Source organism: Salvia hispanica, chromosome 5 (assembly GCF_029641045.1).
Source record: "Salvia hispanica isolate PSC_SH4W2 chromosome 5, Shi_PSC_v1, whole genome shotgun sequence".
Classification (NCBI taxonomy): domain Eukaryota; kingdom Viridiplantae; phylum Streptophyta; class Magnoliopsida; order Lamiales; family Lamiaceae; genus Salvia; species Salvia hispanica.
The window spans coordinates 41,166,812-41,191,613 of record NC_142696.1 but is presented as its reverse complement, the minus strand read 5'-3'; the positions used below and the strand labels follow the sequence as shown (position 1 = coordinate 41,191,613).

General features: G+C 40.1%; 1 protein-coding gene and 2 non-coding genes across 3 annotated transcripts; 1 reads left to right on the top strand and 2 right to left on the bottom strand.

The window, feature by feature from the left end:
* Positions 1 to 46: 46 nt before the first annotated feature.
* LOC148926846 (uncharacterized) lies at positions 47 to 24,034 on the bottom strand. The gene is made up of 4 exons (XM_089059269.1): positions 24,014 to 24,034; positions 23,411 to 23,857; positions 22,679 to 23,365; positions 47 to 52 (listed from the first exon to the last, which is right to left on the bottom strand). The coding sequence occupies exons 1-4, from the start codon at positions 24,032 to 24,034 to the stop codon at positions 47 to 49; spliced, it is 1,161 nt and encodes a 386-aa protein (XP_088915395.1).
* On the bottom strand, positions 12,236 to 12,342 carry LOC148926848 (small nucleolar RNA R71). Its single transcript, XR_016131899.1, has one exon. It is a non-coding gene; the product is annotated as a small nucleolar RNA R71 (small nucleolar RNA).
* Positions 19,195 to 19,301, top strand: LOC148926847 (small nucleolar RNA R71). Its single transcript, XR_016131898.1, has one exon. It is a non-coding gene; the product is annotated as a small nucleolar RNA R71 (small nucleolar RNA).
* Positions 24,035 to 24,802: the final 768 nt, after the last annotated feature.

The window sequence follows — 24,802 nt, the reverse complement described above, 5'->3', positions numbered from 1 at the left end:
GGTGTTTCTGGGCTATTTAGGGCTACCAGACGGGCCTAATGTTGATTTAAATCTATTAACGTCACAATCATAACAAAATCTTCAGAAATTACAAAATTACTGTAAATTACTAAATTATTGATTTATTGCAAGCATTACTACTAAATTTTACTTAATAGTATATTCTTCTACACTTTATAATTTTTTTTGTTATACACATCCATTAATATTACATACTTTAATTTTAATTTTAGATATATGTATTATCAGAATCATGCACATGTGTAGGGGTGCTTAAACGGTTCTCCGGTTCTCGGTTAACCAGAATCAGAACCGGAACCGGCCGGTTAATTGAGAAATCGGAACCGAATTTTCCGGTTTCGGTTTCGGTACCGGTTCCAACTTTTTAAATAGAGTGAATTACATAAACGGTACATGATCTTTCACTTTCGCACATAAATGGTACCTGATCTTTATTTTATATCGTTTTTGGTACCTATTAATCACATTTTTGGTACCTGGTGTAATTTTCATCCCAAAATACCCCCTAAACAAATTCATTTTTCCATTTATGTCATAAAGGGTATTTTGGGCATTGACAAAACTAGTACCAAAAGTGATATTATGATACATTCTCTCATTCTCCTCATTATTTATAGTACTATTATGATTAATCAATATTAATATTATTATTTTGATGTTATAAATTAATAATTAATTTATTTTTTAATATATATTTAATCATAATTATAGTTATAGTTATAATTATATTTAATTATTATAATTATATTATATTTGTAATAGTAAAAACTAGTAATAATTAATAAATAATAATTATTATTTTGTATTAAATTAATAACTAATCAATATAGTCTTAGTCAAAATTTAAAATTGTGAATTGTATTCATAATGATAAAGAGTTGAATATTTTTAGTTAGGTGTTTCAACCCTAAAATGAGTATAAATAATTTAATTAAAATATTCAATTAATTTAATTATTTTAAATAATTAATTTAATTAGGTGTTTTGTTATTGATTTATATTATGAATGCAATTAGATATATGTATAAAACACTAAAAAGAAAGAAGAAAAAGAGGAAACATAAACTAAGGGAAAAAGAAAGAAGAAAGGAAGATAAAATACTAAAAAAAAGAAGAACATGAAGAAAAAAGAAAGAAGAATAAACTAAAGAAAAAAAAAGGAAAAAAAATTACATATTTGGTTCTATTTGATTGAAATTTCCAAAAATATCCTCCATAACAAAAAAATCACATATTTAGTACCTAGGGCTATTTTTGTCATGGGGTACCAAAAACGATATAAAATAAAGATCAGGTACCATTTATGTGCGAAATTGAAAGATCAGGTACCGTTTATGTAGTTCACTCTTTTAAATAAAACCGGTTTCGGTTCGGAACCGGAACCGACCGGTTCCTAACCGGAAACCGGATTATAATTCAAATTTTTTTTTTTAATTTAATATACTAATAAATCTAATTTAATTGAATTAATTTTGAACTAAAGTATAATAATTTGAAATATTGAGTGGTTTTTAGATTTAAATAGTGTTAGATTTGCGAGCTTTGTTTCAAGTATTTAAAATGTTTAAACCGTGATATTTTAAATCTACAATTATTTCCCCAATCCATTTTTTATGAACTAACTACAATGAGCAGGAGGACATAAGTTTGTTTTTAATTTCCAAAAGAACTTATACAAATACAATATCATTTCATATGAAAATAAATTTAACCGTATTATAAATTTATGTAACAATTCATTTAACATACGATTTTAACATGTTTGTGAATAATTTATTAACTGTTCTGTTTTAAACCAAAAAGTCACAACAAGATCAATTAGTATTAGAAATTTCATTGTATATTTGTTTAGTCAAAAAAGGGAAAATGGAATTCAATTTTAAAACTTATTTTTAAAAAAAATTGCTAAAGTTTAGAACTCATATTTTTTTATTAAAAAATTGTTAACATAAACTAGTCCGACGACCTACTACACTTGACATCACTCTTATCCATATATGAATATTATTGTATTGTTCATTTGTATTATTTGTGTATTTATTTGATTTTTAGGTATTATTTGTTATATTTTCTAGATTTTGGGTTATTATTTTTTCAGTATTGAACTATTTAAAATTATAAATAAATTCGGATTAAAATTACACATCGGTTCCGGTTCGGAACCGGAATCGACCGGTTCTTAACCGGCCGGTTCCAAACCGGAACCGATCGGTTCCGGTTCCGGTTCTAGGATATATGAAACTTTAAAATCGGTTAACCGGTCAACCGGTCCGGTTAAAACCGGAACCGGCCGAATAAGCAGGCCTACACATGTGCATTTGATTTATTCCCAAATTTAGAGATTTGATTGTAATTTATTGTATACTTCAATTATTATTATTATTATTTTTATTTTTTTGTATGGTAAAATTATTCTTAATGTGAAACAGTTGTATCAAAAGTGTGGAAATATGAATTACTCCATATTAAAGTCCCTTGATTGGACAACTACTTGTTATTTAAAAATATAAATCTATATCTATACTACTAAAAGGGAGAGTTGATTAAAATTACTATGATAGTTGATACTCTTTTTGGCAGGAAAAATATATCATGTGAGATGGTTCTTTTGGTAAATTCACTTAGTTAAATTTGGAGCTTATTTTCTAATCTTTTTTTTTTGTATGTATCGAGACAGCAGTTTCCAAGAGAGAGAGAGAAATTGAGTGAATAACAGTTGTACGACGATTTTCAAGAAATAAGAAGTTGTAATCTTGCAGTTATACACACAAAATCTCTATATAAACCAACACAAACAAAATCTCTATATAAACAAATAACAATACATCAATGCAATTAGAGAGAAAGATGAGAAGAAGAAAAAGGAGGTGAAAAGATCTGATCGGCGGCAAGGCTGCGAGTCAGCGGTTGCGCGACACTGCCCACGAATCCGGACCAGCGACCTGCTTCAGGAGACGACGGCGTTTGATGATGGCGAGTAGCAACCGCGGCGGGGACCAAACTCCGAGACAGCGAGCAGACCGGCGGAGTGGGTGTTGGGAGAATCAGCTGCCGTTATACAATACACACTAAGGCACAACGCCGATTTGGGGGAGAGGGAGAGGGCGGCGCCGATTTTTTATGTAGGATTTGTAAGAAATTTTAATTTATGGAGTACTATTATTTGGGTTTATTTGTGTAAAATTTATAAAAATTTAGAATTCCAAAATGGGTGTTATGATTATATCATTATATTTATGTTTTAGATATTAGGTTTTAATTCGGACTGTTAACTTATAAGACTTTGTATAAATCTTTTTAGTTTAAATTCTTTTGTAATTAAATTTGTATATTATTATTTTGCCTTTTATTAGACTTGTAATTTAAAAATATAGGTATTATTATTGGAAATTGTTATATAGTAAAATGAATCTTTAACTTGATAGATTCGATAATAAAGTTGGAGGTTTTCTATTTAAAAATAAATAAATAATTAATACTTGGAATTAAAATTATTTAGTTATCAATACATACTCAATTGTTTGCAAATTATGCTTATATTTTTCTTAAATTAACTTATTACAAATCTCTTGAATTATATAATTCGAAAAAAAAAATGCTACTCCCTCCGTCTGTCATTAAATATTCCATTTTTCTTTTTTCGTCCGTCGGCCAATAAATATCTTATTTTAACAATAGTGCATGGATTTTTTTTATGTCTTATTCTAATTATTACATTTTCTGAAATGAAAACATCGTTATTTCTACTTTATCCTTTATCTTATTATATTCATTCTCTGCTCAATTTCTTTTATTTTAATATATTTAACTGATAGTATCATTATTAAACAAAGAACAATATTGCATAACATTAATTGTTAATGTGAATAATAATATATAATTTTATGTATAATATATTAGTTTAATTAAATATGTTGAAATTAGTTATAAATATATATTTATATTCAAGATATATGATTTATAAATATATTTATATTTAAATTACTAGAAGTACACACAGTTATAATTGAGTTGATTTTGATTTATTCTATTACTAGATAAGATCATTTTGTTTATGACTTTGAGTTCTATTTCTTTTTTATAATTTTCAAAATATTATTATGTACTATTGAATTTAATTTTGATGAAAATGCATTTGTTAATTGTAATTTTTTTATTCATTTTATCATGTCTACTTAATTCTAAAAAATATGTTTTTAATTATTAACAATAATGTTGCAATTTCAAAACTTATGAACTACTGGTTTGTTATTGTTTTTCTTATGCTTTTGTTTGCATTTATGAATACTTATGTTTTGTTAATCAAAACTGGTGAACTATTTATTCGTTCAAATAGTATTACATTTTTCTATATTTGTATGTTTTATTCTATTTTATCCACACATCTCCTCTTTTGTTGTTTCTTTTATTCTATACTACTACACTCATATCAAATGTTAAAATAGTATACAATCATCTGCTAAAATATGAAATGTTTCATTGAGAGTGGATTGAGAGAAGTACAAATATCTTTATGTTGTTGTTTATAATATTTTTAATTGTTTATAATTTTATAAATACTTATTTTAGTTAATTATGTAAATATATTTTTATACTTATTTACTCTATATTCTTTATTTTAAATTAATATATCTTCGTTATTTAAAAATCTTTTGTCCTGTACATAGCACAGGTGGTAACACTAGTTATATTAAAGGTCCCAGTATTGAGCCTTACAGTACCTCTTGACGGTGGTTTCTAGCAAATAAATCTAGGAAGTTGAATAGCACCTCGAACTCTACCATCCATCATCCGAGCCTCATCCACCATTTTTGTCATATTAATGATATGTGTGATAACACTTCCTCAGCTCCTCCTAGTTTTAAAGATAAAATCACATCTTTTCTTTCAAATGTACCAAAATTCAAGCCTGAAAATTGAACTCCGTCTAAAACCACTTCCCATGAAACATATTACTTCATCTGTCCCATCGAAGATGACCACTTTCCTTTTTAGTTTGTCCAATCTAAGATGATTCATTACTAAAAATAGGACTCATTTTATATCTATTTTATTCCCCCTCTCTTATTATATTCTCTTCATCTAACGCACAAAATAAAACTGCATAAAATCTCGTGCCGCCCAAGGAAGGGGGCATCTTCCTTAGAACAGAGGAAGTACAAAACATTGAATCTGTCAGACTCAATGATAATTAAAAAAACCTCTCTTCCCCGCCATGTCTTGAAATGTCATCCTATGTACTCATAGCATTCGTACAATTTCTTAAAATATGTAAACCACTCTCATGTTTATGGACACACATATTGCAAAGATCTGTCAGCGATAGCCATCTCCTAGCTTTATCTTCGTTGGTCAATACTCCATTTTTCATAAGTATCCAAAAAAACATCTTTATTCGTTATGGCCTAGCCCAACTCCACACTCCAAGGAAAAGGTTGTTGCACACTTTAAACAACCTCCATACCCTTGTAAGCTTATTTAATCGAGAAGTTACCTTAAGGACGAAGGTCTCCAATACACTACATTATCCCCTTGTGCCTCACTTTGAGGCATAATAGCTCTTATAATATTCGCAACCTACTCTGGCAAAAGATGTTGAAACTTTGACGATTCCCAATCCGCCCCATTAGTGAATTAATCCGCAGTCCTATAAAAGGAGATGATCAGAGATTCGTTTAATAGCTACTTTAAATAAAAGGCCTATCTAAATTTAAAATCCAACTCTTAAAACTAGACACTATTGCCCATTTTCAAAGCCCAAACCATCTCCATATACTCCCTCCGTCCACGAATAAGAGTCCCGTTTTTCCATTTTAGTCCGTCCACGAATAAGAGTCCCGGTTCATAATTACCATAAATGGTAAATAGACCCCACATACCACTAACTCATTCCACTCACATATCATTTAAAACTAATATATACAAGTGGGACCCCTATTCCACTAACTTTTTTCCACCCACTTTTCTTAACATTTCTTAAAACCCGCACCATTTAGAAATGGGACTCTTAATCATGGACGGAGGGAGTACATCATAGCCCAAGAATTGCATACTAGCCTTCAAAAAGGCGCACCAATTGTAGGAGGCTAGGAGCATACGGGTTAAATCCCAATGAAGGCTCAAACTTATACTTAGCAAGAAGTGTACTCCAAAAGGACTTCGACGTTTTGAAAATTGCCCAACACGTTTTCTAACCAAAAGCAGAGTTGACCAAGCGCAAGTTATGAAATCCCAGTACACCATCATTTTCAGAACTCTTGATTTTGCTCCAAGCCACCTGATGGGGTCTCGGTCTGGGGTCTTATGTCCTCGATGGTTTCGCATGTGGAATTGGAGTGTATCCAACTGATCAGGAAGAGATTCCCGACCCAGCTGAGTCGTTGATACGACGACCGAGACCGGACTTCAAACAAATTTCCTCAACCCACTTCTACTGATTAGTATAGCGGAGGTAAGGGTCGAATCCCACGAGGATGGACACGTTTAGATAACTGTGGTGACTTTCCTGGGTGTTTGGTTAGCTACCACGCTTGGGTTGAGATTTACCTAGACAGAAAATAAGGTAGGCGGGAAAAATAACAGACATGTGGGAGTGTTCGTGAAAGTAGGGGACAAGGTGTATCAGAGACATGTGGAAAGTAGACAGTTACTAAAAGAGGAAAGTTAGAGAACAAAGTGTATCTGATGGCTGGGGGCTTTCTGACAAGTCTGGATAGTACCTCTGAAAAGTAGGGAACAAAAGTAAAAAGTAACTTAAAAGCAAAAGTAGACCAAATAAAGTTGATTTTGACGTTTTCTTCCTCATCAAGTATTGACGAAAATCATATGAACACAGACACCATAACTAAACTTCAGATTCATGCATTCAAACTCAAGATCCATCGATTAAAATGCTTAAACTTAAATTAAACGGTAAACTGCAACTTTTACTTCGACATGCAAGGTGGTAATCACGGCTCAGAAAAGAAACTCATGCACGAGAACTTCACAAAACATAGCTACACTTCAAATCAACAACTCCCGAATAGAAAACACTTAGAAATTGAAAGCAATAACTAAATCTAACTTCCCTAGGCAGAATGAAGCAAACTCAAACCAAAGTGACATGCGAAATAGAAACTTCATAACGTAAAAGCTGGAATTTAACAAAGTACTTCAAAAGAGCACCAACGATGAGTGTTTGCAAAATAACTAGCGATGAAAACAAGTAAACTTTAACTAAGAAGGCGATTAAGATTGTTTGTGCCACTCCGGGCGATGATACTACTATACTACTGCGATAACTGGCTGGAAAGGCGAACTGATGACTTCTCCGGCAGACTCTTGGACGTCAAGTGACCATGGCTGTGGCGAGGAACGAGAGGTAAGATAATGCTGAAGGATAGATCTTCTAGAGAGAATTCTACTAAGTGTGATTGTCAAACTCTCAACCGAACTCTTTCTCTCTCTCCAAAATGGCTTCTTTTATAGGGAGGCTTGCCCTTGCTTTTAGGGTAGACTTCTCCCGCATTTTGACCTTTTTGCCCTTGTAGAATAATCATCCCAGCTATCCTCCTTCTCCATCTCGAGCCTTTTCTCTGGCATGCATTCTGGTCAGTATCGCACCCTTCTAGTGCCCTTTTCACTTGCGTCACACGAATCGTCACCTACTGACTTGGATCCTTCAATCCTGCACACTTAAGCAACTGTTTTGAAGATAATACATGTATTTCATGACATACTGACCAGTAACCAAGGCTTAGAATACGACTTATCAAACTGCTCACACTTACCACATGCTTGTCCTCAAGCTTGAAGACAAACATAAAGAAATAAGTCGAATTCGAGCCTGGTTACTCCCCTGACCGACTCTACCTAGCTAGACTCAAGACTCTGACGCAAAAGAAAAGAAAACACTAACGACACAAACACATACACATATAGTTAACTTAAACACATAGAATAGGCTATATTTTCAACCACCCTTCCCCTCGAGATCAGGTGCAATCCGGCCTTAGGCAGCCTTGAACTTCCGCCGCCCCCCTTTTCTTCCCCAGTCAGTATATCTGCTTGTCAAGATCACCCAATCCTAGGTCAAACACTGGGTTCACTCAGTCACTCATTCCTCACAGGGGATGTTAGGACTGTTTTCTCTCAATGCTAAACCACAGATGTTTCGGACTCAGATCTCACATGCAGCTCCCGAAGGTCTTTAAGGCTTGTAATGGGGCTAGTGGCTTGTAGCGTTTGGGGTAGTTGTCCCTAAGGCTCTAAGTTCAAAAACTAACTTTTTATTTTGATGAGGGAGAACTGTGTGCATTCGGGCTTCTGGCTAGGGCTTCTTCTTCGGCCGGACAATTTCTGACATTGGCTTCCAACTGGTCAGTAGCTTCCTTGTGGCTTCGCCACCCTTATTCCTTCTTCCTCCTCCGTCTTTTTGTGGTCAAGTATCTGCGACCATTTCTTCAATTTTCTTCTTTGTGGCTTTGCCACCCTTATTCCTTCTTTATTTTTTTTTTATTTTTTTGGATCTGGAAATTCCAGATCGATTTTCTCCTTCTTTCTTTTCTTCAGCTGGTTCTTTTTGTATGTCCTCCTGGGCAGTTGCCTTCTTGCCTTATGCCTTGCACGCACATAGTTCCAGTGGCTGATGGGTTATTTCGGGGTATAAGTCAGGCTAGAAAGTAGGGTTCTAAAGGTAGGGATTTTTTTTTTTTTTTTTCTTCGAGGGGGTTTCCTACTGCCTTCAGGGTTTGCTACACGCGGTCACCTTGCTCTAGACATCATGTGGTAGCCTCTCTTCTTTTTTTTTTTTTTTAGTATTTAGTGGAAAGTGGTTACACCTTAGGCCTTTAACTCACCTTTTAAGAGGGCTTTCGTGTCTGACCTAAGGGTTGGGTTTTTCCTTCATACTCGCATCATCTATACTGACTAGGGGTTACTGGAGGGGGTGGTTTCCGCTTTCCGGCATGTCTTATCTCCCTCAATTCCCCTCACCGTCAGTTCGAGGCAGTTGAGTTTTAAGCTCATTCATAAAACATAACACATAATTCCTAGACCTAACAAACCCTAAAAAGAAACTATCATGCACTGACTCAATAACACATATATACATGTCATACTGGCCATTAGCTCCCCCCTCTCACTTCACAAGTGTCTGCCCCAGATACGGGCTGTGAAGTGAAAAGTGGGAATGGCTAGTATGACGGACACACACTTATAACAAACACATATTATATCTAAAAACTTCTCACACTTAGACTATACAATAGGCTAAGTGGGAGAGTTTCAGATATAAACATAGATGTACGAAACAGAACAAAATATTTACAAACATGATATATAAACATATAAACTCCTCACACTTAGACTACGCAGTAGGCTAAGTGTGAGGTAACATGCTCACGATTAAACACTTAGACTATTGAATAGGCTAAGTGTTATGAATGGGGTTTGCATACAATTAAAACACATAAATGTACCTATTTAATAAAAGTACGAAAACATATCAAAAGAAAGACTTAAAAAAAATAAAAAGAAAACTAACTGGTCAGTTGGCGGTGGTTCGGTCAGATGTTCCTCCTGCTCCTTCTTGGGGCAGGGTTCTGTGCAGGTTGGTCCGTTGGTTCTTCCTCAACAGGTCCGGGTTGGTTGTCATCGTCCTCCTCTTGCTCATCACTTTCTTCTTCCTCAGGTCCGGTGGTTCCAGCTTCTTGTCCTCCATGTCCGCTTGGTCCAGCTTCATTGCTTGCTTTTCCTCTTGCCAACTCCTTTAGTACGTGATGCACTTTTTATTTTCACTATAAATACCTGCAAGTATACAGAGTAGGTATAGTATAGCAAAAGGTTAGTACCGGGTATCGAACACGGGGAAGATGTACACAAAGTGTCTATCTTCTACTATAACTCAATTACTATCTGGAGAAACAAGAATTTTTGGAAACTTTTGAAAACAGTAAATATTAAAAACAGTAAACAACTAAATGCAAGCAAATCACGGAGAGAAAAGTATAGAGATAAGGGGAATTCCAGGGATGTGCTTTCACTTTTATGGTTATACAAATTCCAAACTACAATACCCTAGCACAGTTAATACTTTGAAAGGACGAGTCACTGATACGCCCGGATTTTGCACTGTTTTAAGGCCATTATTTGGTCCGTTTTTGTTATCAAAATCACTCTACATGTCCATTATTTGCATATTCTATACATTTTGGTATTTTGACGTGTTTTGTGAGAAATGTTCATATTTGAGCCGAAAAGGGGAGTAAAAACGCATAGTCTGGAAATCTGGAGTCAGACGGCGACCAGCGACCGCCGCGAAGTTGTACGGCGACCGCCGGCGCCCGGCGGTCAAAGCTATGTGGCGGCCCGCCTCGGAAATTTACGCTAGGAGAAGAGTCTCGCCCGGCGACCGCCGGAGGACATGTGGCGGTCCGCCACCGAAGGGTCAGAGTCTCTGGACTCCAACGCGGCGACCGCCGGCCAAGGTGCGGCGGCCCGCTGGAGAAAGGCGGCGAATCCGACCAGCCCTAGATTTGCTCCAAGATTTACCAAATTTTGAAGATCTTTTCCTTCTATGATGAGGAATAATCTTCCCCTATAAATAGGACCTCAAGCTTCATCAAGAGAGAGTTTTTTTTTTCCGACACACAACAAGAACACATTCCTAGAGATCAAAAGCTAGAGTACTTCAATTGTGCAAGGAGTTGAAGAAGGATTTCAAGAACATCAAGAACGACAAGGATTCAACCTACGGGTTTTATTTGCTTTAGTTTTATGTTCAAATTGCTTTCCCTTCAATATATGTTTTTAGTTTATTCAGTCATGTGTAACTAAACTCATAGGATTCTAGGGATGTGTTAGTAGCAACTTTGGTTATACAATTCTGTTTTCTATTTAATATCCGTTTTGTTTTTACTTTGTTTCTTCCCTAAGTTAATCATGATGCTTCATAATTGAGTGACACAATTATGTATGATTCAATACAACTTGCTTCATAACTGTGACAGAGTTCTAGCGAGTTAGATCCACTTAGTAGACACTACAGTTAGCTTCCTTTAATACGGCACTGTTAATTGAGAGTGAGGACTTTTCAAGGGTCTTAGGAGCTTTTTGGAGTTACGTGTTAGGATTGACAACCCTAATGTTAGTAATCAACGTTTGTATCGCATGAGCATAAGCTAGGTGACTCGTCCTTTCAAAGTATTAACTGTGCTAGGGTATTGTAGTTTGGAATTTGTATAACCATTAAAGCGAAAGCACATCCCTGGAATTCCCCTTATCTCTATACTTTTCTCTCCGTGATTTGCTTGTTTTTAGTTGTTTACTGTTTTTAATATTTACTGTTTTCAAAAAGTTTCCAATAATTCTTGCTTCTCCAGATAGTAATTGAGTTCTAGTAGAAGATAGACACTTTGTGTACATCTTCCCCGTGTTCGATACCCGGTACTAACCTTTTGCTATACTATACCTACTCTGTATACTTGCAGGTATTTATAGTGCAAATAAAAAGTGCATCAAGTTTTTGGCGCCGTTGCCGGGGATGACAATTCACTTTGGAGTGATATCTTCAAACGGATAATTTTACTACTTTGGATTTTTATTGCTTTCTGTTTTAATTTTTTTAGTTTAATTTGTTTTTGTTTTCGAGTCTTGCAGGTTTTGTATGCGAACGCGTTCTGGGAAGTACATCTTAGAGCCGCTTGATTTAGAGCTTGAAAGAACTCGTAGAATAATAAGAAGTGAAAAAGGATCAGGAAAAATGGGTGACCGAACAGATATTGAGAAGCTGCAGGAGATGGTGAAGTTGCTGATGAATGAGAGAGATGCGGAGAGAGCAGCCCGAGAAGCCATGGAAAAGAAGAACAGAGAAACATTACCTGTGATGAACATGTTCAATCATGGGAATATGATCACTTTTCCTAACAGCCCTCGTATTGATGCTAACAATTTTGAGTTACGCATGCCCCTTATCCAAAGGGTCGAGCAAACTCCTTTTGCAGGTAGGGCGACTGAAGATGCTAACCGCCATCTCTCCAAATTCGTGGAAATCGCAAACACTCTGAAATTAAATGGTGTCGACGACGATGCCATACAGGTAAGACTTTTTCCATTTTCATTGATTGATTCTGCTAAAGAGTGGTTTGAGTGTATGCCACCAGAAAAGGTCTCCACATGGAAGGACATCGTAGCTACCTTCCTCAACAAATACTACCCGCCAGGCACGATTTTGAAGCTCAAAAGTGAGATATTTCAGTTCACACAAGGCCATGACGAGCCCCTCTATGAGGCATTTGCTCGTTTCAAAGCTCTTCTTCGAAAGTGCCCAAACCATGGTTTTTCCATAGACCATCAGGTAGGAATCCTCTATAATGGATTTAACGAGAAGATATGTGCTATGCTTGATTCAGGGGCAAATGGAGGATTTCTAAGAAAGACAGGAGAGGATGCCATGGCGGTGATCGAGGAGTTCGCCACCAACAGTCGGGGGTGGTCTAAGGAAAGGCATGCCACGAGAAGAGTAGCAGCCATAGAAGAGGCCGAGGAAAGTTCTTTTGCTAAGGAGTTAGCAGAACTTAGAGTCAGGATTGATCAAATGGACATCTCGAGGAAGGAAGATCCAATTCCGGCAACTTCCATAGTGGCAGTCAATGCACTCGAAACTGCCATATCAACTGTGGAAGAAATAAACTACGTGCAAGGAGGCGGTCCCAGAAACTAGCATAGCACATATCTCACAAAACACGTGGTCTGACTCCAGATTTCCAGACTATGCGTTTTTACTCCCCTTTTCGGCTCAAATATGCACATTTCTCACAAAACACGTCAAAATACCAAAATGTATAGAATATGCAAATAATGGACATGTAGAGTGATTTTGATAACAAAAACGAACCAAATAATGGCCTTAAAACAGTGCAAAATCCGGGCGTATCAACTCCCCCAAACTTATATTTTTGTTTGTCCTCGAACAAAACACTAAAGACACAAGATTAGACGCACGGAATGCACAAGGACTAGACGTCATAATTGCCTCAAAAGATGAAAGAATAGATTAAGCATGGATTAACACAATCAAATCAAGCAAGGCTTAATAGTGCACTTTCATTACTAACTCGTGGAACACCTTGAATTCAAGCACTCACATGTGGCAAACTTCCAAAGATGGGAGGTGTTCTTTCTCTCACTCTCAAAGTGTATAAAGGTAAAGTGTAAATCACTCAAATCATGCATCATGCAAAGTTTACCATAGGCTTGCTCAAAGTCTAATTCCTCCTCTACTCAATGTGATTAAGCATCAAAAGTCCGAAAGGTCTTTCTTTTCGGTTGTAACGTAGGCTCTTTGGTAGGTGAGGAATATTTGGCTAAAAAGTGACGCAAATATAAAAATTTCCCAAGTAGAGTTAAGATGACTCCACTTTTCTAAAACTTAAGGCACTTCTAACACTTTATTTTTCTCCTTCAACTTACTTTCAATCCTTCGTTTTTTTTTTTTTTCACAACCTTTCACACATATTTCCCTTTTTTTTTTTCTTTGTCTTTCTCTTTCTTCTTTCTTTCTTACACATCCTTTCTCTTTTTTTCTAAGATCAAGCACATATTTGGAATTTTTCTCAATTTCGCGACTTGTACTTTCTTAATATTAAGCACACTACTTTTTATAATTTCCTCCTTATCTCTCCAATTCCTTTACAAAAGAAGATAACAAAAACTATACTAACCCAAGTAATTGTCCCCCCATTTATTTTGGCTTCCAAAGAAAAGGCTTAAAGGCTCAAAATTGGCTCCAAAGGAAAAAATTAAGAGGGTCGAAAATTTTGGATATAAAATTAGCTAAGAAAAGACGGCCTAACATCCTCCTAAATCAACTTAAACACTATGTAAACTTAGGCAGACTAGGAGCAAGTTCTAGAAACATATACATGCATACAGATAAATCACACAAGAAAGAATTTAAGGCTCAAATCTCACAAGGTAGAAGCACGATTCAAGGCGAACAAGCAATTCACTAATTATGCACCTTTTCACCCAACCATCATATCAAAACGTTAAGCCACACTTAAACATAGATGGAATATAATATCATTGGCAACTCGGTCTAATGTGTCCCTAAGCATGCGTGTTTCTAAGTTCTTCATGTTATGGTCATGACATGGATTCAAGAAAACATTTTTAGAACACAAAAATCTCCTACGGGTTTTTGGAAAATTAAAGCAAAAACAAACAAAAAACAAAAAGAAAACCCTAAACTCACGGTCCACCACTTCATCCCCCCAAACTTATTTACAACAAAGTGTAAAATAAGTTTGTAGAGTCGGTAGGGACGTGAGTAAACTACTGAAAACAAAAACGTACCCTGAAAAATTTCGCGTAGAGGTTGAGCGGGGTGAAATTTCGAAGAATTTCGAAAAATCGCGCTGGAAAAATGTGCCCAGGTGGCGGTCCGCCGCAGCTGTTCGGCGGTCGCCGCACGTCAAAGAAGCTTTCCAGCGTTCAGTCGCCACGGAGAGGTCAGAACCTGCGAAAATTTTTGCAAAGCACAAAATTAAACCAAAACCAAAAATACTTAAAATTAAAGCAAAAATTGTTGAATCAAGGAAATAAAACGTCTCAAAAACATCCAAAAACATGGTACAAATGCTCATTTAAAGTCATCGAGCTTGACTTCTTCAATCTTGAGGAGGTGGAGGGAAACGGGCGCTAAGATCCTCGAAAGCTCCAACGAGGTACGTGATATCACTCCTCATTGTCTCTCGTTCCTCTCTAGCTTCGGCGGCCATCATTCGGAGCTCTTCATATTGTTGACGCCGATGAGCGTCTTCCAAACGTTGTTGCTCCCAAAATTCTTGTTCCGCCGTGCGCTAATCGCCTTGAGGCGTCCACCCTTGGCGGTTGTAGGCATTCTCCGCTTGTTGCTCCGCCCATCGATTGTCCCAAGTGTTGGACATGTTTTGCATGTAGGAGAAAATTTCTCCTAATTGGGCGGAGGTGTTGACTTGAAACTCCTCTTCCGGATTTGGCCTCCCGCGGCGGCGGTTCGCTCTTGTCCGGCGGCGATGTCCTTCCACTTCCTCTTCTTCTTCTTCCTCTTCTCGTCGTGGTTGGGATTGCGGTGGTGGCGGTGCTTCATTCCCTTGAGCTTGTGAATGCTCCGCGCCCTCTTCATAGTTATCAATGGCATCAAACGCGGAATCCTCATCGGGCTCAAATTGAGGAATGCGAGAGGGAATGTTCCTCTTTCTAAACTCCCCATTGACGGGGTTAGCCTCGATAGCTCTCCGGTGGGCGGGTGTGTCGAGCTTCCAATTTGCTTGGTTTGCCCAAACATCGACCTTGGTCAATTGCGGGAGTGGAACGGGAAAGTGATCCCCCGCTACTTGCATAAAATACCCTTGACCCCACTGATCGGTCTTCAAAAGCCCCACCGAAAATAGCACCTCATAAGTGATAAACTTTTCTCCACCATCCTCCGTCATACCGGCAAAAGAGACCCCCAAATGTTCGCCAATTGTCGTAATCAATCCCCCACAACAAATGACGCCCCCGTCTTTCTTCGTGATCCTATCCACATAGTAAGTAAAGAGGGTCCCATAATCGATTCCCTTCTTGTTGAGTAGGCACCACATCACGTTGAGCTCCGTTTGGGAGACACTTCCCCCATCGATACGAGCAAACATAAGCTGAGTCATAGCACGATGGAGGTACCTCAAGACGGGGTTGCGAATTGATGAAGACTTGGCATAGCCCGCTGCATGCTCTTGCTCATTTGTCATCGCCCCCCAAACCTCTGAAAATTCATATTCATTGTCCTCTTCGGGGTTGGGGTCGAAGCAATGGAAGATCCCACTAAGCTCTTCCATGGTGAGCGAGTGCCAACGGTTCCCTAAGCGGAAATCGATGCTACGTGGAAAATTTTGGCGGCGATCCTTAGTGACCTTTAGCGAGCTTAGGAACTCGAGAGTATACTTTCGAAACGATGGCCACTTCCTTTGGAACATGTAGACGAGGCCATTCCCATCACCCACGTCGCACAACTTCCAAAAATCCTCCATGATCCCCAAAGTTTGGAGAGGGAAATCGTGGGGATATCTAGAAGGTGCCGTCTCTCGGGCCCACACTTTCTTCCACATAGCCTTTTGCTCTTCCGTGGCAAGGCTAATGCCATAGTTCTTCGCATTCTCTGGTTTCCCTTTTGATCCCATTATCCTACAAAAGAAATTACACTCTTAGAAGAGTACCAACAAGTAGGAGATCAAAAGTTCCCCCAAACTTGCATTCAACCAAGTAGAAATCAAGAGATAAGAACTTATATGCACGCTTGGGTAAAATAGCATCCTAATTTCTAGCATAATAACATGTTAAGCAAAATCAACAAAATTAGGACACAAAAAATCATCCCCCAACGTGAATTCATCCCCCATGCAGAGACGTATCAACCAAATATCCATAAGAACCAACAATCTCTACAAAATCACAAATATTGCAATTCATGGACGTAATAATAGCCTCACAATGCTATGAACATGATTGCAACTTTTAAACATTATAAACCAAGAGAGAATCATCATTCACAACTTAATAATCAACAATCAAGCAAAATTTAAACCATAGAATTCAAAAATTCATACACATAGTCATCCCCCATCATGAATTAAGAGATTCTACCGAACAATTCACCCAATATAAAGCACAATCCATGGAAGAAGTAAAGCAAAACTCAGAAATTGAGTTAGGATTCATAACTTTTTGTGGAGAGAATTTGTAGAAGAAGAGTTCTAGACTTTGAGAGAATCGAGAGAATGATAGTGTGGGTGTGTGAATTTGGTGATTTATATAGGTGGGGGTTGTGTGCAAGGAAGGAATTTGAGAAGGAATGTGAAAAGGAATGGAAAACATACCTTTTATGGCTCACTCCCGTCTCTGGACTGCGTGTGGCGACCGCCGCGTCTCTCGTGGCGGGCCGCCACACGGGCCTTCGTAAACAGCAATCCTGGCGGGCCGCCGCGGCCCGTGCAGCGGTTACTCTGGCCCGCCCTAAGCCTGATCCTTCCTGCACATGTTAACACACGTGTGGCGACCGCCGTGCTTTAAGTGCGGCGACCGCCACCGGTAAAAAAAAAAATTTTTTCTTAAACATAACATAAAAAAAACGAGAAGATAAAAAAAATAAAAGAAAATTGGGTTGCCTCCCAATAAGCGCTTTTGTTAAAGTCGTTAGCTCGACTTGAAGTGGCCCATTAGTTGGGCGGATCAATAACTCGAGTGTTGAAAATTGGCATAGGGAGCAACTTGGTCCCTAGCTTCTTCCACCACTTGTACTTTCCCTCTTTGGTTTTGATGACGTATATCTCGGGGTCCTCTTTGGGTGTTTTCTTTCTCTTCTGTTTCTTCTTCTGTGGAGCAGATGTAGAAGAATTAGCATCACCCTTTTTAGAAGAGTGTCTTACCTCTTTGACAATGTAGATAGTGGAGGTAGAAGGATCCTCCGCTTCAAAGGGATCTTTGGGCTTGGTCAAGTCGGTAGCCATGACTGCTCTGCACTGTTGTTCCATTTTTGCCCGCTTTGCCTCCTCAAATTTTAGCATCTCGCGCTCGATCTTATAGGTGGATTGACTATGATTATCTCTGATTGTAATCTCGCCACGACCTACATCAATCAAAGCTTTGCAAGTGGCAAGAAAATCTCGCCCTAAGATTAGAGGGACGTTCTTGTCTACTTTCATGTCAAGCACAATAAAGTCGACAAGAAAAATAAAATCATCGACTTTAACTAAGACATCCTCAATCATACCTACAGTCTTGATGGACGAGTTATCGGCCAGTCTGAGTGTTACATCTGAAGATTTGAGTGGCCCGATGTTGAGCTTTTCGTAGTACTTCAGTGGCATGAGATTGATGGACGATCCTAAGTCGCACAGTGCTTTGTCAACCTTCCCTTCTCCAATTCGGCACCTAATGATGAACTGGCCTGGATCTCTTTGCTTCACTGCCCTTTCCTTTTGGATGATCTCGCTGCAATGATGCGGTAGCTTAAGGTCGGCTTTAGTCGGCTTTTTCTTCCTCATTACCGCCTCCCTTAGTAGCTTTGCATACTTTGGTATCTCCTGCAACGATTCAACAAGAGGAATGTTAGTATGGACCTTGCAAAACATGTTAAGGAAATGCTTGAACTGCTCTTCAAGCTTGAACTTCCTCTTTGGCTGAAAAGGGAGTACAATCCCGTTGTGCCGCACAAGCTCCTGCTTAGTGGACGATTCTGCCTTGTCAGTGGCGGGCCGCTGCGGGGTGTGCGGCGGTCCGCTGGCGACTAGGCAGTCCTGCCTGGTTGGTGTCTCTGCCGTCTCAGTGGCGGGCCGCTGCGTGGTCTGCGGCGGTCCGCCGGCGTCTGGGCAGTCCCCAGATTTCTGCTTTGCCACCCATTTCTTGTTAATATCATCCACTCTTGCTGCTGCCTTTGCTCTATCCTCATCTAACTTCTTCTGAATTTGCTCCATTTGAGTGGTAATATTGGTTACAGCTGCCGAGATTGTGTTCATTCCTTGCTCGAGGCTGTTTATCCTTGCTTCGACCACTCCGATCTTGGTGTCATTAATCTTCCTATCTTGCATAATTACCTCCAAAATCTTCGTGATTCCTTGTTCATACTTGTCTTCCTTCTTCATCGACTCAACCACTCCTCCTTTGCTAACATTAAATCCTGCAGGGGGTTGCAAGTAATTATTGTTAGAATAAGAAAGATTTGGGTGCGGACGGTTCCCATTATAATTATTGATATTGCCGCCCCCCTGATTAGGGCGATAATTGTTATTTTAGTTTCTGGGACCGCCTCCTTGCACGTAGTTTATTTCTTCCACAGTTGATATGGCAGTTTCGGGTGCATTGACTGCCACTATGGAAGTTGCCGGAATTGGATCTTCCTTCCTCGAGATGTCCATTTGATCAATCCTGACTCTAAGTTCTGCTAACTCCTTAGCAAAAGAACTTTCCTCGGCCTCTTCTGTGGCTGCTACTCTTCTCGTGGCATGCCTTTCCTTAGACCACCCCCGACTGTTGGTGGCGAACTCCTCGATCACCGCCATGGCATCCTCTCCTGTGTTTCTTAGAAATCCTCCATTTGCCCATGAATCAAGCATAGCACATATCTTCTCGTTAAATCCATTATAGAGGATTCCTACCTGATGGTCTATGGAAAAACCATGGTTTGGGCACTTTCGAAGAAGAGCTTTGAAACGAGCAAATGCCTCATAGAGGGGCTCGTCATGGCCTTGTGTGAACTGAAATATCTCACTTTTGAGCTTCAAAATCGTGCCTGGCGGGTAGTATTTGTCGAGGAAGGTAGCTACGATGTCCTTCCATGTGGAGACCTTTTCTGGTGGCATACACTCAAACCACTCGTTAGCAGAATCAATCAATGAAAATGGAAAAAGTCTTACCCGTATGGCATCGTCGTCGACACCATTTAATTTCAGAGTGTTTGCGATTTCCACGAATTTGGAGAGATGGCGGTTAGCATCTTCAGTCGCCCTACCTGCAAAAGGAGTTTGCTCGACCCTTTGGATAAGGGGCATGCGTAACTCAAAATTGTTAGCATCAATACGAGGGCCGTTAGGAAAAGTGATCATATTCCCATGATTGAACATGTTCATCACAGGTAATGTTTCTCTGTTCTTCTTTTCCATGGCTTCTCGGGCTGCTCTCTCCGCATCTCTCTCATTCATCAGCAACTTCACCATCTCCTGCAGCTTCTCAATATCTGTTCGGTCACCCATTTTTCCTGATCCTTTTTCACTTCTTATTATTCTACGAGTTCTTTCAAGCTCTAAATCAAGCGGCTCTAAGATGTACTTCCCAGAACGCGTTCGCATACAAAACCTGCAAGACTCGAAAACAAAAACAAATTAAACTAAAAAAATTAAAACAGAAAGCAATAAAAATCCAAAGTAGTAAAATTATCCGTTTGAAGATATCACTCCAAAGTGAATTGTCATCCCCGGCAACGGCGCCAAAAACTTGATGCACTTTTTATTTGCACTATAAATACCTGCAAGTATACAGAGTAGGTATAGTATAGCAAAAGGTTAGTACCGGGTATCGAACACGGGGAAGATGTACACAAAGTGTCTATCTTCTACTAGAACTCAATTACTATCTGGAGAAGCAAGAATTATTGGAAACTTTTTGAAAACAGTAAATATTAAAAACAGTAAACAACTAAATGCAAGCAAATCACGGAGAGAAAAGTATAGAGATAAGGGGAATTCCAGGGATGTGCTTTCGCTTTAATGGTTATACAAATTCCAAACTACAATACCCTAGCACAGTTAATACTTTGAAAGGACGAGTCACCTAGCTTATGCTCCTGCGATACAAACGTTGATTACTAACATTAGGGTTGTCAATCCTAACACGTAACTCCAAAAAGCTCCTAAGACCCTTGAAAAGTCCTCACTCTCAATTAACAGTGCCGTTTTAAAGGAAGCTAACTGTAGTGTCTACTAAGTGGATCTAACTCGCTAGAACTCTGTCACAGTTATGAAGCAAGTTGTATTGAATCATACATAATTGTGTCACTCAATTATGAAGCATCATGATTAACTTAGGGAAGAAACAAAGTAAAACAAAACGGATATTAAATAGAAAACGGAATTGTATAACCAAAGTTGCTACTAACACATCCCTAGAATCCTATGAGTTTAGTTACACATGACTGAATAAACTAAAAACATAGATTGAAGGGAAAACAATTTGAACATAAAACTAAAGCAAATAAAACCCGTAGGTTGAATCCTTGTCGTTCTTGATGTTCTTGAAATCCTTCTCCAACTCCTTGCACAATTGAAGTACTCTAGCTTTTGATCTCTATGAATGTTGCAAGTAGTCACTCTCTTTCTCTATGAATGTGTTCTTGTTGTGTGAAACTCTTTTTGATGAAGCTTGAGGTCCTATTTATAGGGGAAGATTATTCCTCATCATAGAAGGAAAAGATCTTCAAAATTTGGTAAATCTTGGAGCAAATCTAGGGCTGGTCGGATTCGCCGCCTTTCTTCGGCGGGCCGCCGCACCTTGGCCGGCGGTCGCCGCGTTGGAGTCCAGAGACTCTGACCCTTCGGTGGCGGACCGCCACATGTCCTCCGGCGGTCGCCGGGCGAGACTCTTCTCCTAGCGTAAATTTCCGAGGCGGGCCGCCACATAGCTCTGACCGCCGGGCGCCGGCGGTCGCCGTACAACTTCGCGGCGGTCGCTGGTCGCCGTCTGACTCCAGATTTCCAGACTATGCGTTTTTACTCCCCTTTTCGGCTCAAATATGCACATTTCTCACAAAACACGTCAAAATACCAAAATGTATAGAATATGCAAATAATGGACATGTAGAGTGATTTTGATAACAAAAACGGACCAAATAATGGCCTTAAAACAGTGCAAAATCCGGGCGTATCAGTACGCTCTCCATTAGGGCTGTCAATTTCGCCATCTCTGCCCGTGATTGTCTATTCTCCTCAGCCAGCTCAGTCACTGCCCTCTCCAGATTCTCTTGTCTCAGCCTCTGCGCTTGGTCGATCGGGGCAGCTTGCACCTCCTGGCCTTTTTGTGCCCTTCCCCCAGGGGCTTCTCCCATTGGGTAGAACTGGGGTACTCCTTCTCTATAATATACCAAGTTGGTGCGGACAAAGAAGGGTACATCAAATAGGCCAGGAGCGTCGACCATGTACATTGGAGACAGGTCCTCTGCCTCTGTTATGATGATGTTGTTGCGTACGAAAGCTCCTAGGATGTTGCAGAGGGACAAGTTTCTGGCTGGGTAGGTGGCTATTAGATGGCATTGGTAGGCTGTCCAGAATCCCAAGTGTAGTTTTCTTCCACGCTTAGCACACCACACTAGGTACAATTCTGTCATGGACGTTCTGGCGGCTGAGTTACTCTGCCCCAGCAGGTTGTAGCCTAAGTAGAGCTGCACCAACCGTAGCATGGAATTGTTGAAGTGGGTGGATCTGGATTTTGTGGAGGCGAACTGGCCAGCATTGGGGTGGGTTAACTCCTCCCAGGCTTCCTGGGGCTCAAATTCTATATGACGCCTCGGTACCCCCCTCTCACGGCTTCTCCAGTCCAGCCCTATAGCCTCCTCCAGGCTACACATTCCCAATCTGACAGTCCACTCTATCAAACTCATCGACAGTTCACCACCGAATATCCTAAAGGAGATTGACACCTCGTCTAGGTCTGTGGTTACTTGGAACCTAAACGTGGTGAAGAACTCCTTCGCTAATCTCACAGATATCTCTGGGTCCCTATTCTCTAGCAGCCATTCAAAACCCAATGCTTCTATACTAGCCAGGAAGGAATCACGAACAGACAACTCATCCAAAGAGGGTATATGGAGTACCTTTCCGCATTTGACTTGCTTGTTATTGTCATCCTTGTCGTCAAATGCATCTTGAAGCTTTTTGGTATCGTAGTGCTTCATGTCCTCCATAAGCTCATCAGTGAGCGTTACCCTCCACCGCCGGTATACAATCCTCTCTACCGGGGGGTGGACTAGTTCAAGGTGGTTGTCTGGGAGCTGCTGCTCGTGATAGTCTTCTTCTTCCAGAGAGATATCACTCTCTGAGTCAGAATCCTCGCTGGAAGTGTAGTCTGTGTCACTTGATCTCTCTTTCTCTTCCGGCTCTCTGATCACTATGCTTGCATTGGCAGTGCGCTGCTTCTTCATGACTTGCTTTTTCTTGACAGGGGCTTTCCCCTTCCTCTTCCTTTCCTGAATGTACTTAGTCTCTTTGACATCCATTGCCTCTGCTTCCTCGTCAGCTTGTGTTGAAGTGTCCTCCTGGGCGGTAGGCTCGGCCACCATGCGGGTACTAGTATCACTTCTTGCTGCCTCCTCCCGACCTACTGACTTTGATGCGAGGTCCAGACCCTCAGCCACCTTGTCAGTGTTCTCCTCCTGGTCAGTAGGCGTTGCTGATATTGTCCATGTTGCCAATTGGGTGTCCTCCTGGCTAGCATTCGAGGGCTCCTCCCCAGGTTTTGTAGGAGTAGTCTTCTCGTCATCACTCGAAACCTCCACTGCATCTGCTGCGGTGTTTGCTCCTGCTTTGTTGGACGTCCACTTTCCCAAACATCTCTGTGACACTCTTTGGGGTTTCTGCCTTTCCGCCTTGGGGTCGTTTTTCAACACTAGCCTCCTCTTTACTGGTTTGGGTTTAGTCACCACTGAGGCTTCCTCTTGAGGTGTTTCTGGGTCTCGTCTCTCCTCTTCAAGTTGTTCGGCTCTTTTCGGTTGTTCGTCTGTCTTCTCCTCTACTGACTGGTGGGCTACCCCTTCCGACCTTTCCGCTTTCTTTGTTGCTTCCTCATTCCCTACTGCCTGGGATGCGAGGTCCAGTACCTCAGCCACCCCTTCAGGGTTTACCACGATCCTATCCCCTTTGCCTAAAACCGCTTGAAATTCTTCCTCTGTCATTATCCCTTGCTTCTTGGCTGTCTCGTTCAGATCTATCTCCTCCTCCGCTGCATCGATATCTGCTTCAGTGGCCCTAATCTCCTCTGCTTCATCCTTCTTGCTCTCGCTTGCCTTCCCTCCACCTTCCTTATCTTCCGTTTCTCCCCAGTTCGGATCTTGATAGGCGGAAAGAGGGCTGACGTCCAGCGGCTCTGTTTGGTATGTGAGGGAAGTGTGGGAGGGTTCTGCTTGTGCAGCAATTGTTGGGGAAATATTTTCGGACGTCGGAATTAAGGTTTTTGGGGTGGTGGTGGGTGGATTTTCTGTGGTTATGGTTGGGGAAGGGTTTGATGTCGCCGGCACTCCTCCGGTTAAGCCAAATCCGGCTAGGGTTGCTGCCCAGTCTCTGTTGCGGTCCTGTTGGCTTAGAAACGCCGCCAATGCATCTAAAGGAACCATCGCCGGAGTTTGTGTCGTCGGCGGTGGTTGTGCTTGTTGTGGGCTTGGCGGCCTTGATTCGGCTGCTGTCTGGGGTTCAGACGAGGCCCCACCGGCGGTAGATGCTCGGTTGACGGTTGCTTTCTTCTTTGCCATGGCTGTGCCGGTGTGGTTTGCGGTAGTTTCTGTAGTGGGTGGTGGTTTTTCGGAGTGGGGGTGGTGGTTGTGAGAGAGAGAGTGCAGGTAAGGGTTTGTAAAGTGAAGGGGAGTATGCGGTGGGGTGTTTTATAGAGGGGTGGGCAGTTGAGGGTTTTGACCGGTTGTAGGCAGTCGCTCGGTTGAGACGCTTCGTGTGGGAGGCGGTTGTGCTTGCTGACAGCCGATTGGACGTTGCTTGTCACGTCCTTGCCTCACGCACCTCCCAGCCTCTGCACTCGCCTGCAAAGCTGCAACACAGCCAAAATTCAAACTTTTCTCAACTCCCTCTTCTCAATTAGCTAGAAATAGAAAAAGTAAATAAAAGGTTCTTTAATATAATTCAGAGTTTCACCTAAGTGGCATCCTTGTGGTCAGTACAAACTCCGAATTAATATTTAAGATCCGAAAAAATCTTTTTGTTGTTTTTCTTTCTTGATTTAAATTAAATTACCGAATATTTACAATATTTACATCATTACTAAGGGTATTTGAAGTTTTACCCGGTCAGTAAGTACAATACTATGCTGCTGACCAAGTGAAACTTCAAATCCCTTTCCTACTGGTCATTTAGATGCTCTTAAAGTGTAGTGGAATTTCTTCCACTACACACACCTCTTCATTTTCCCTATATATTTTCAATCTATGTCCATTAATGACAAAAGGTTCGGAGTTAGGGATACTCCCTGAAATCTCGACCGCTCCATTAGCACGTAATGCAGTGATAAT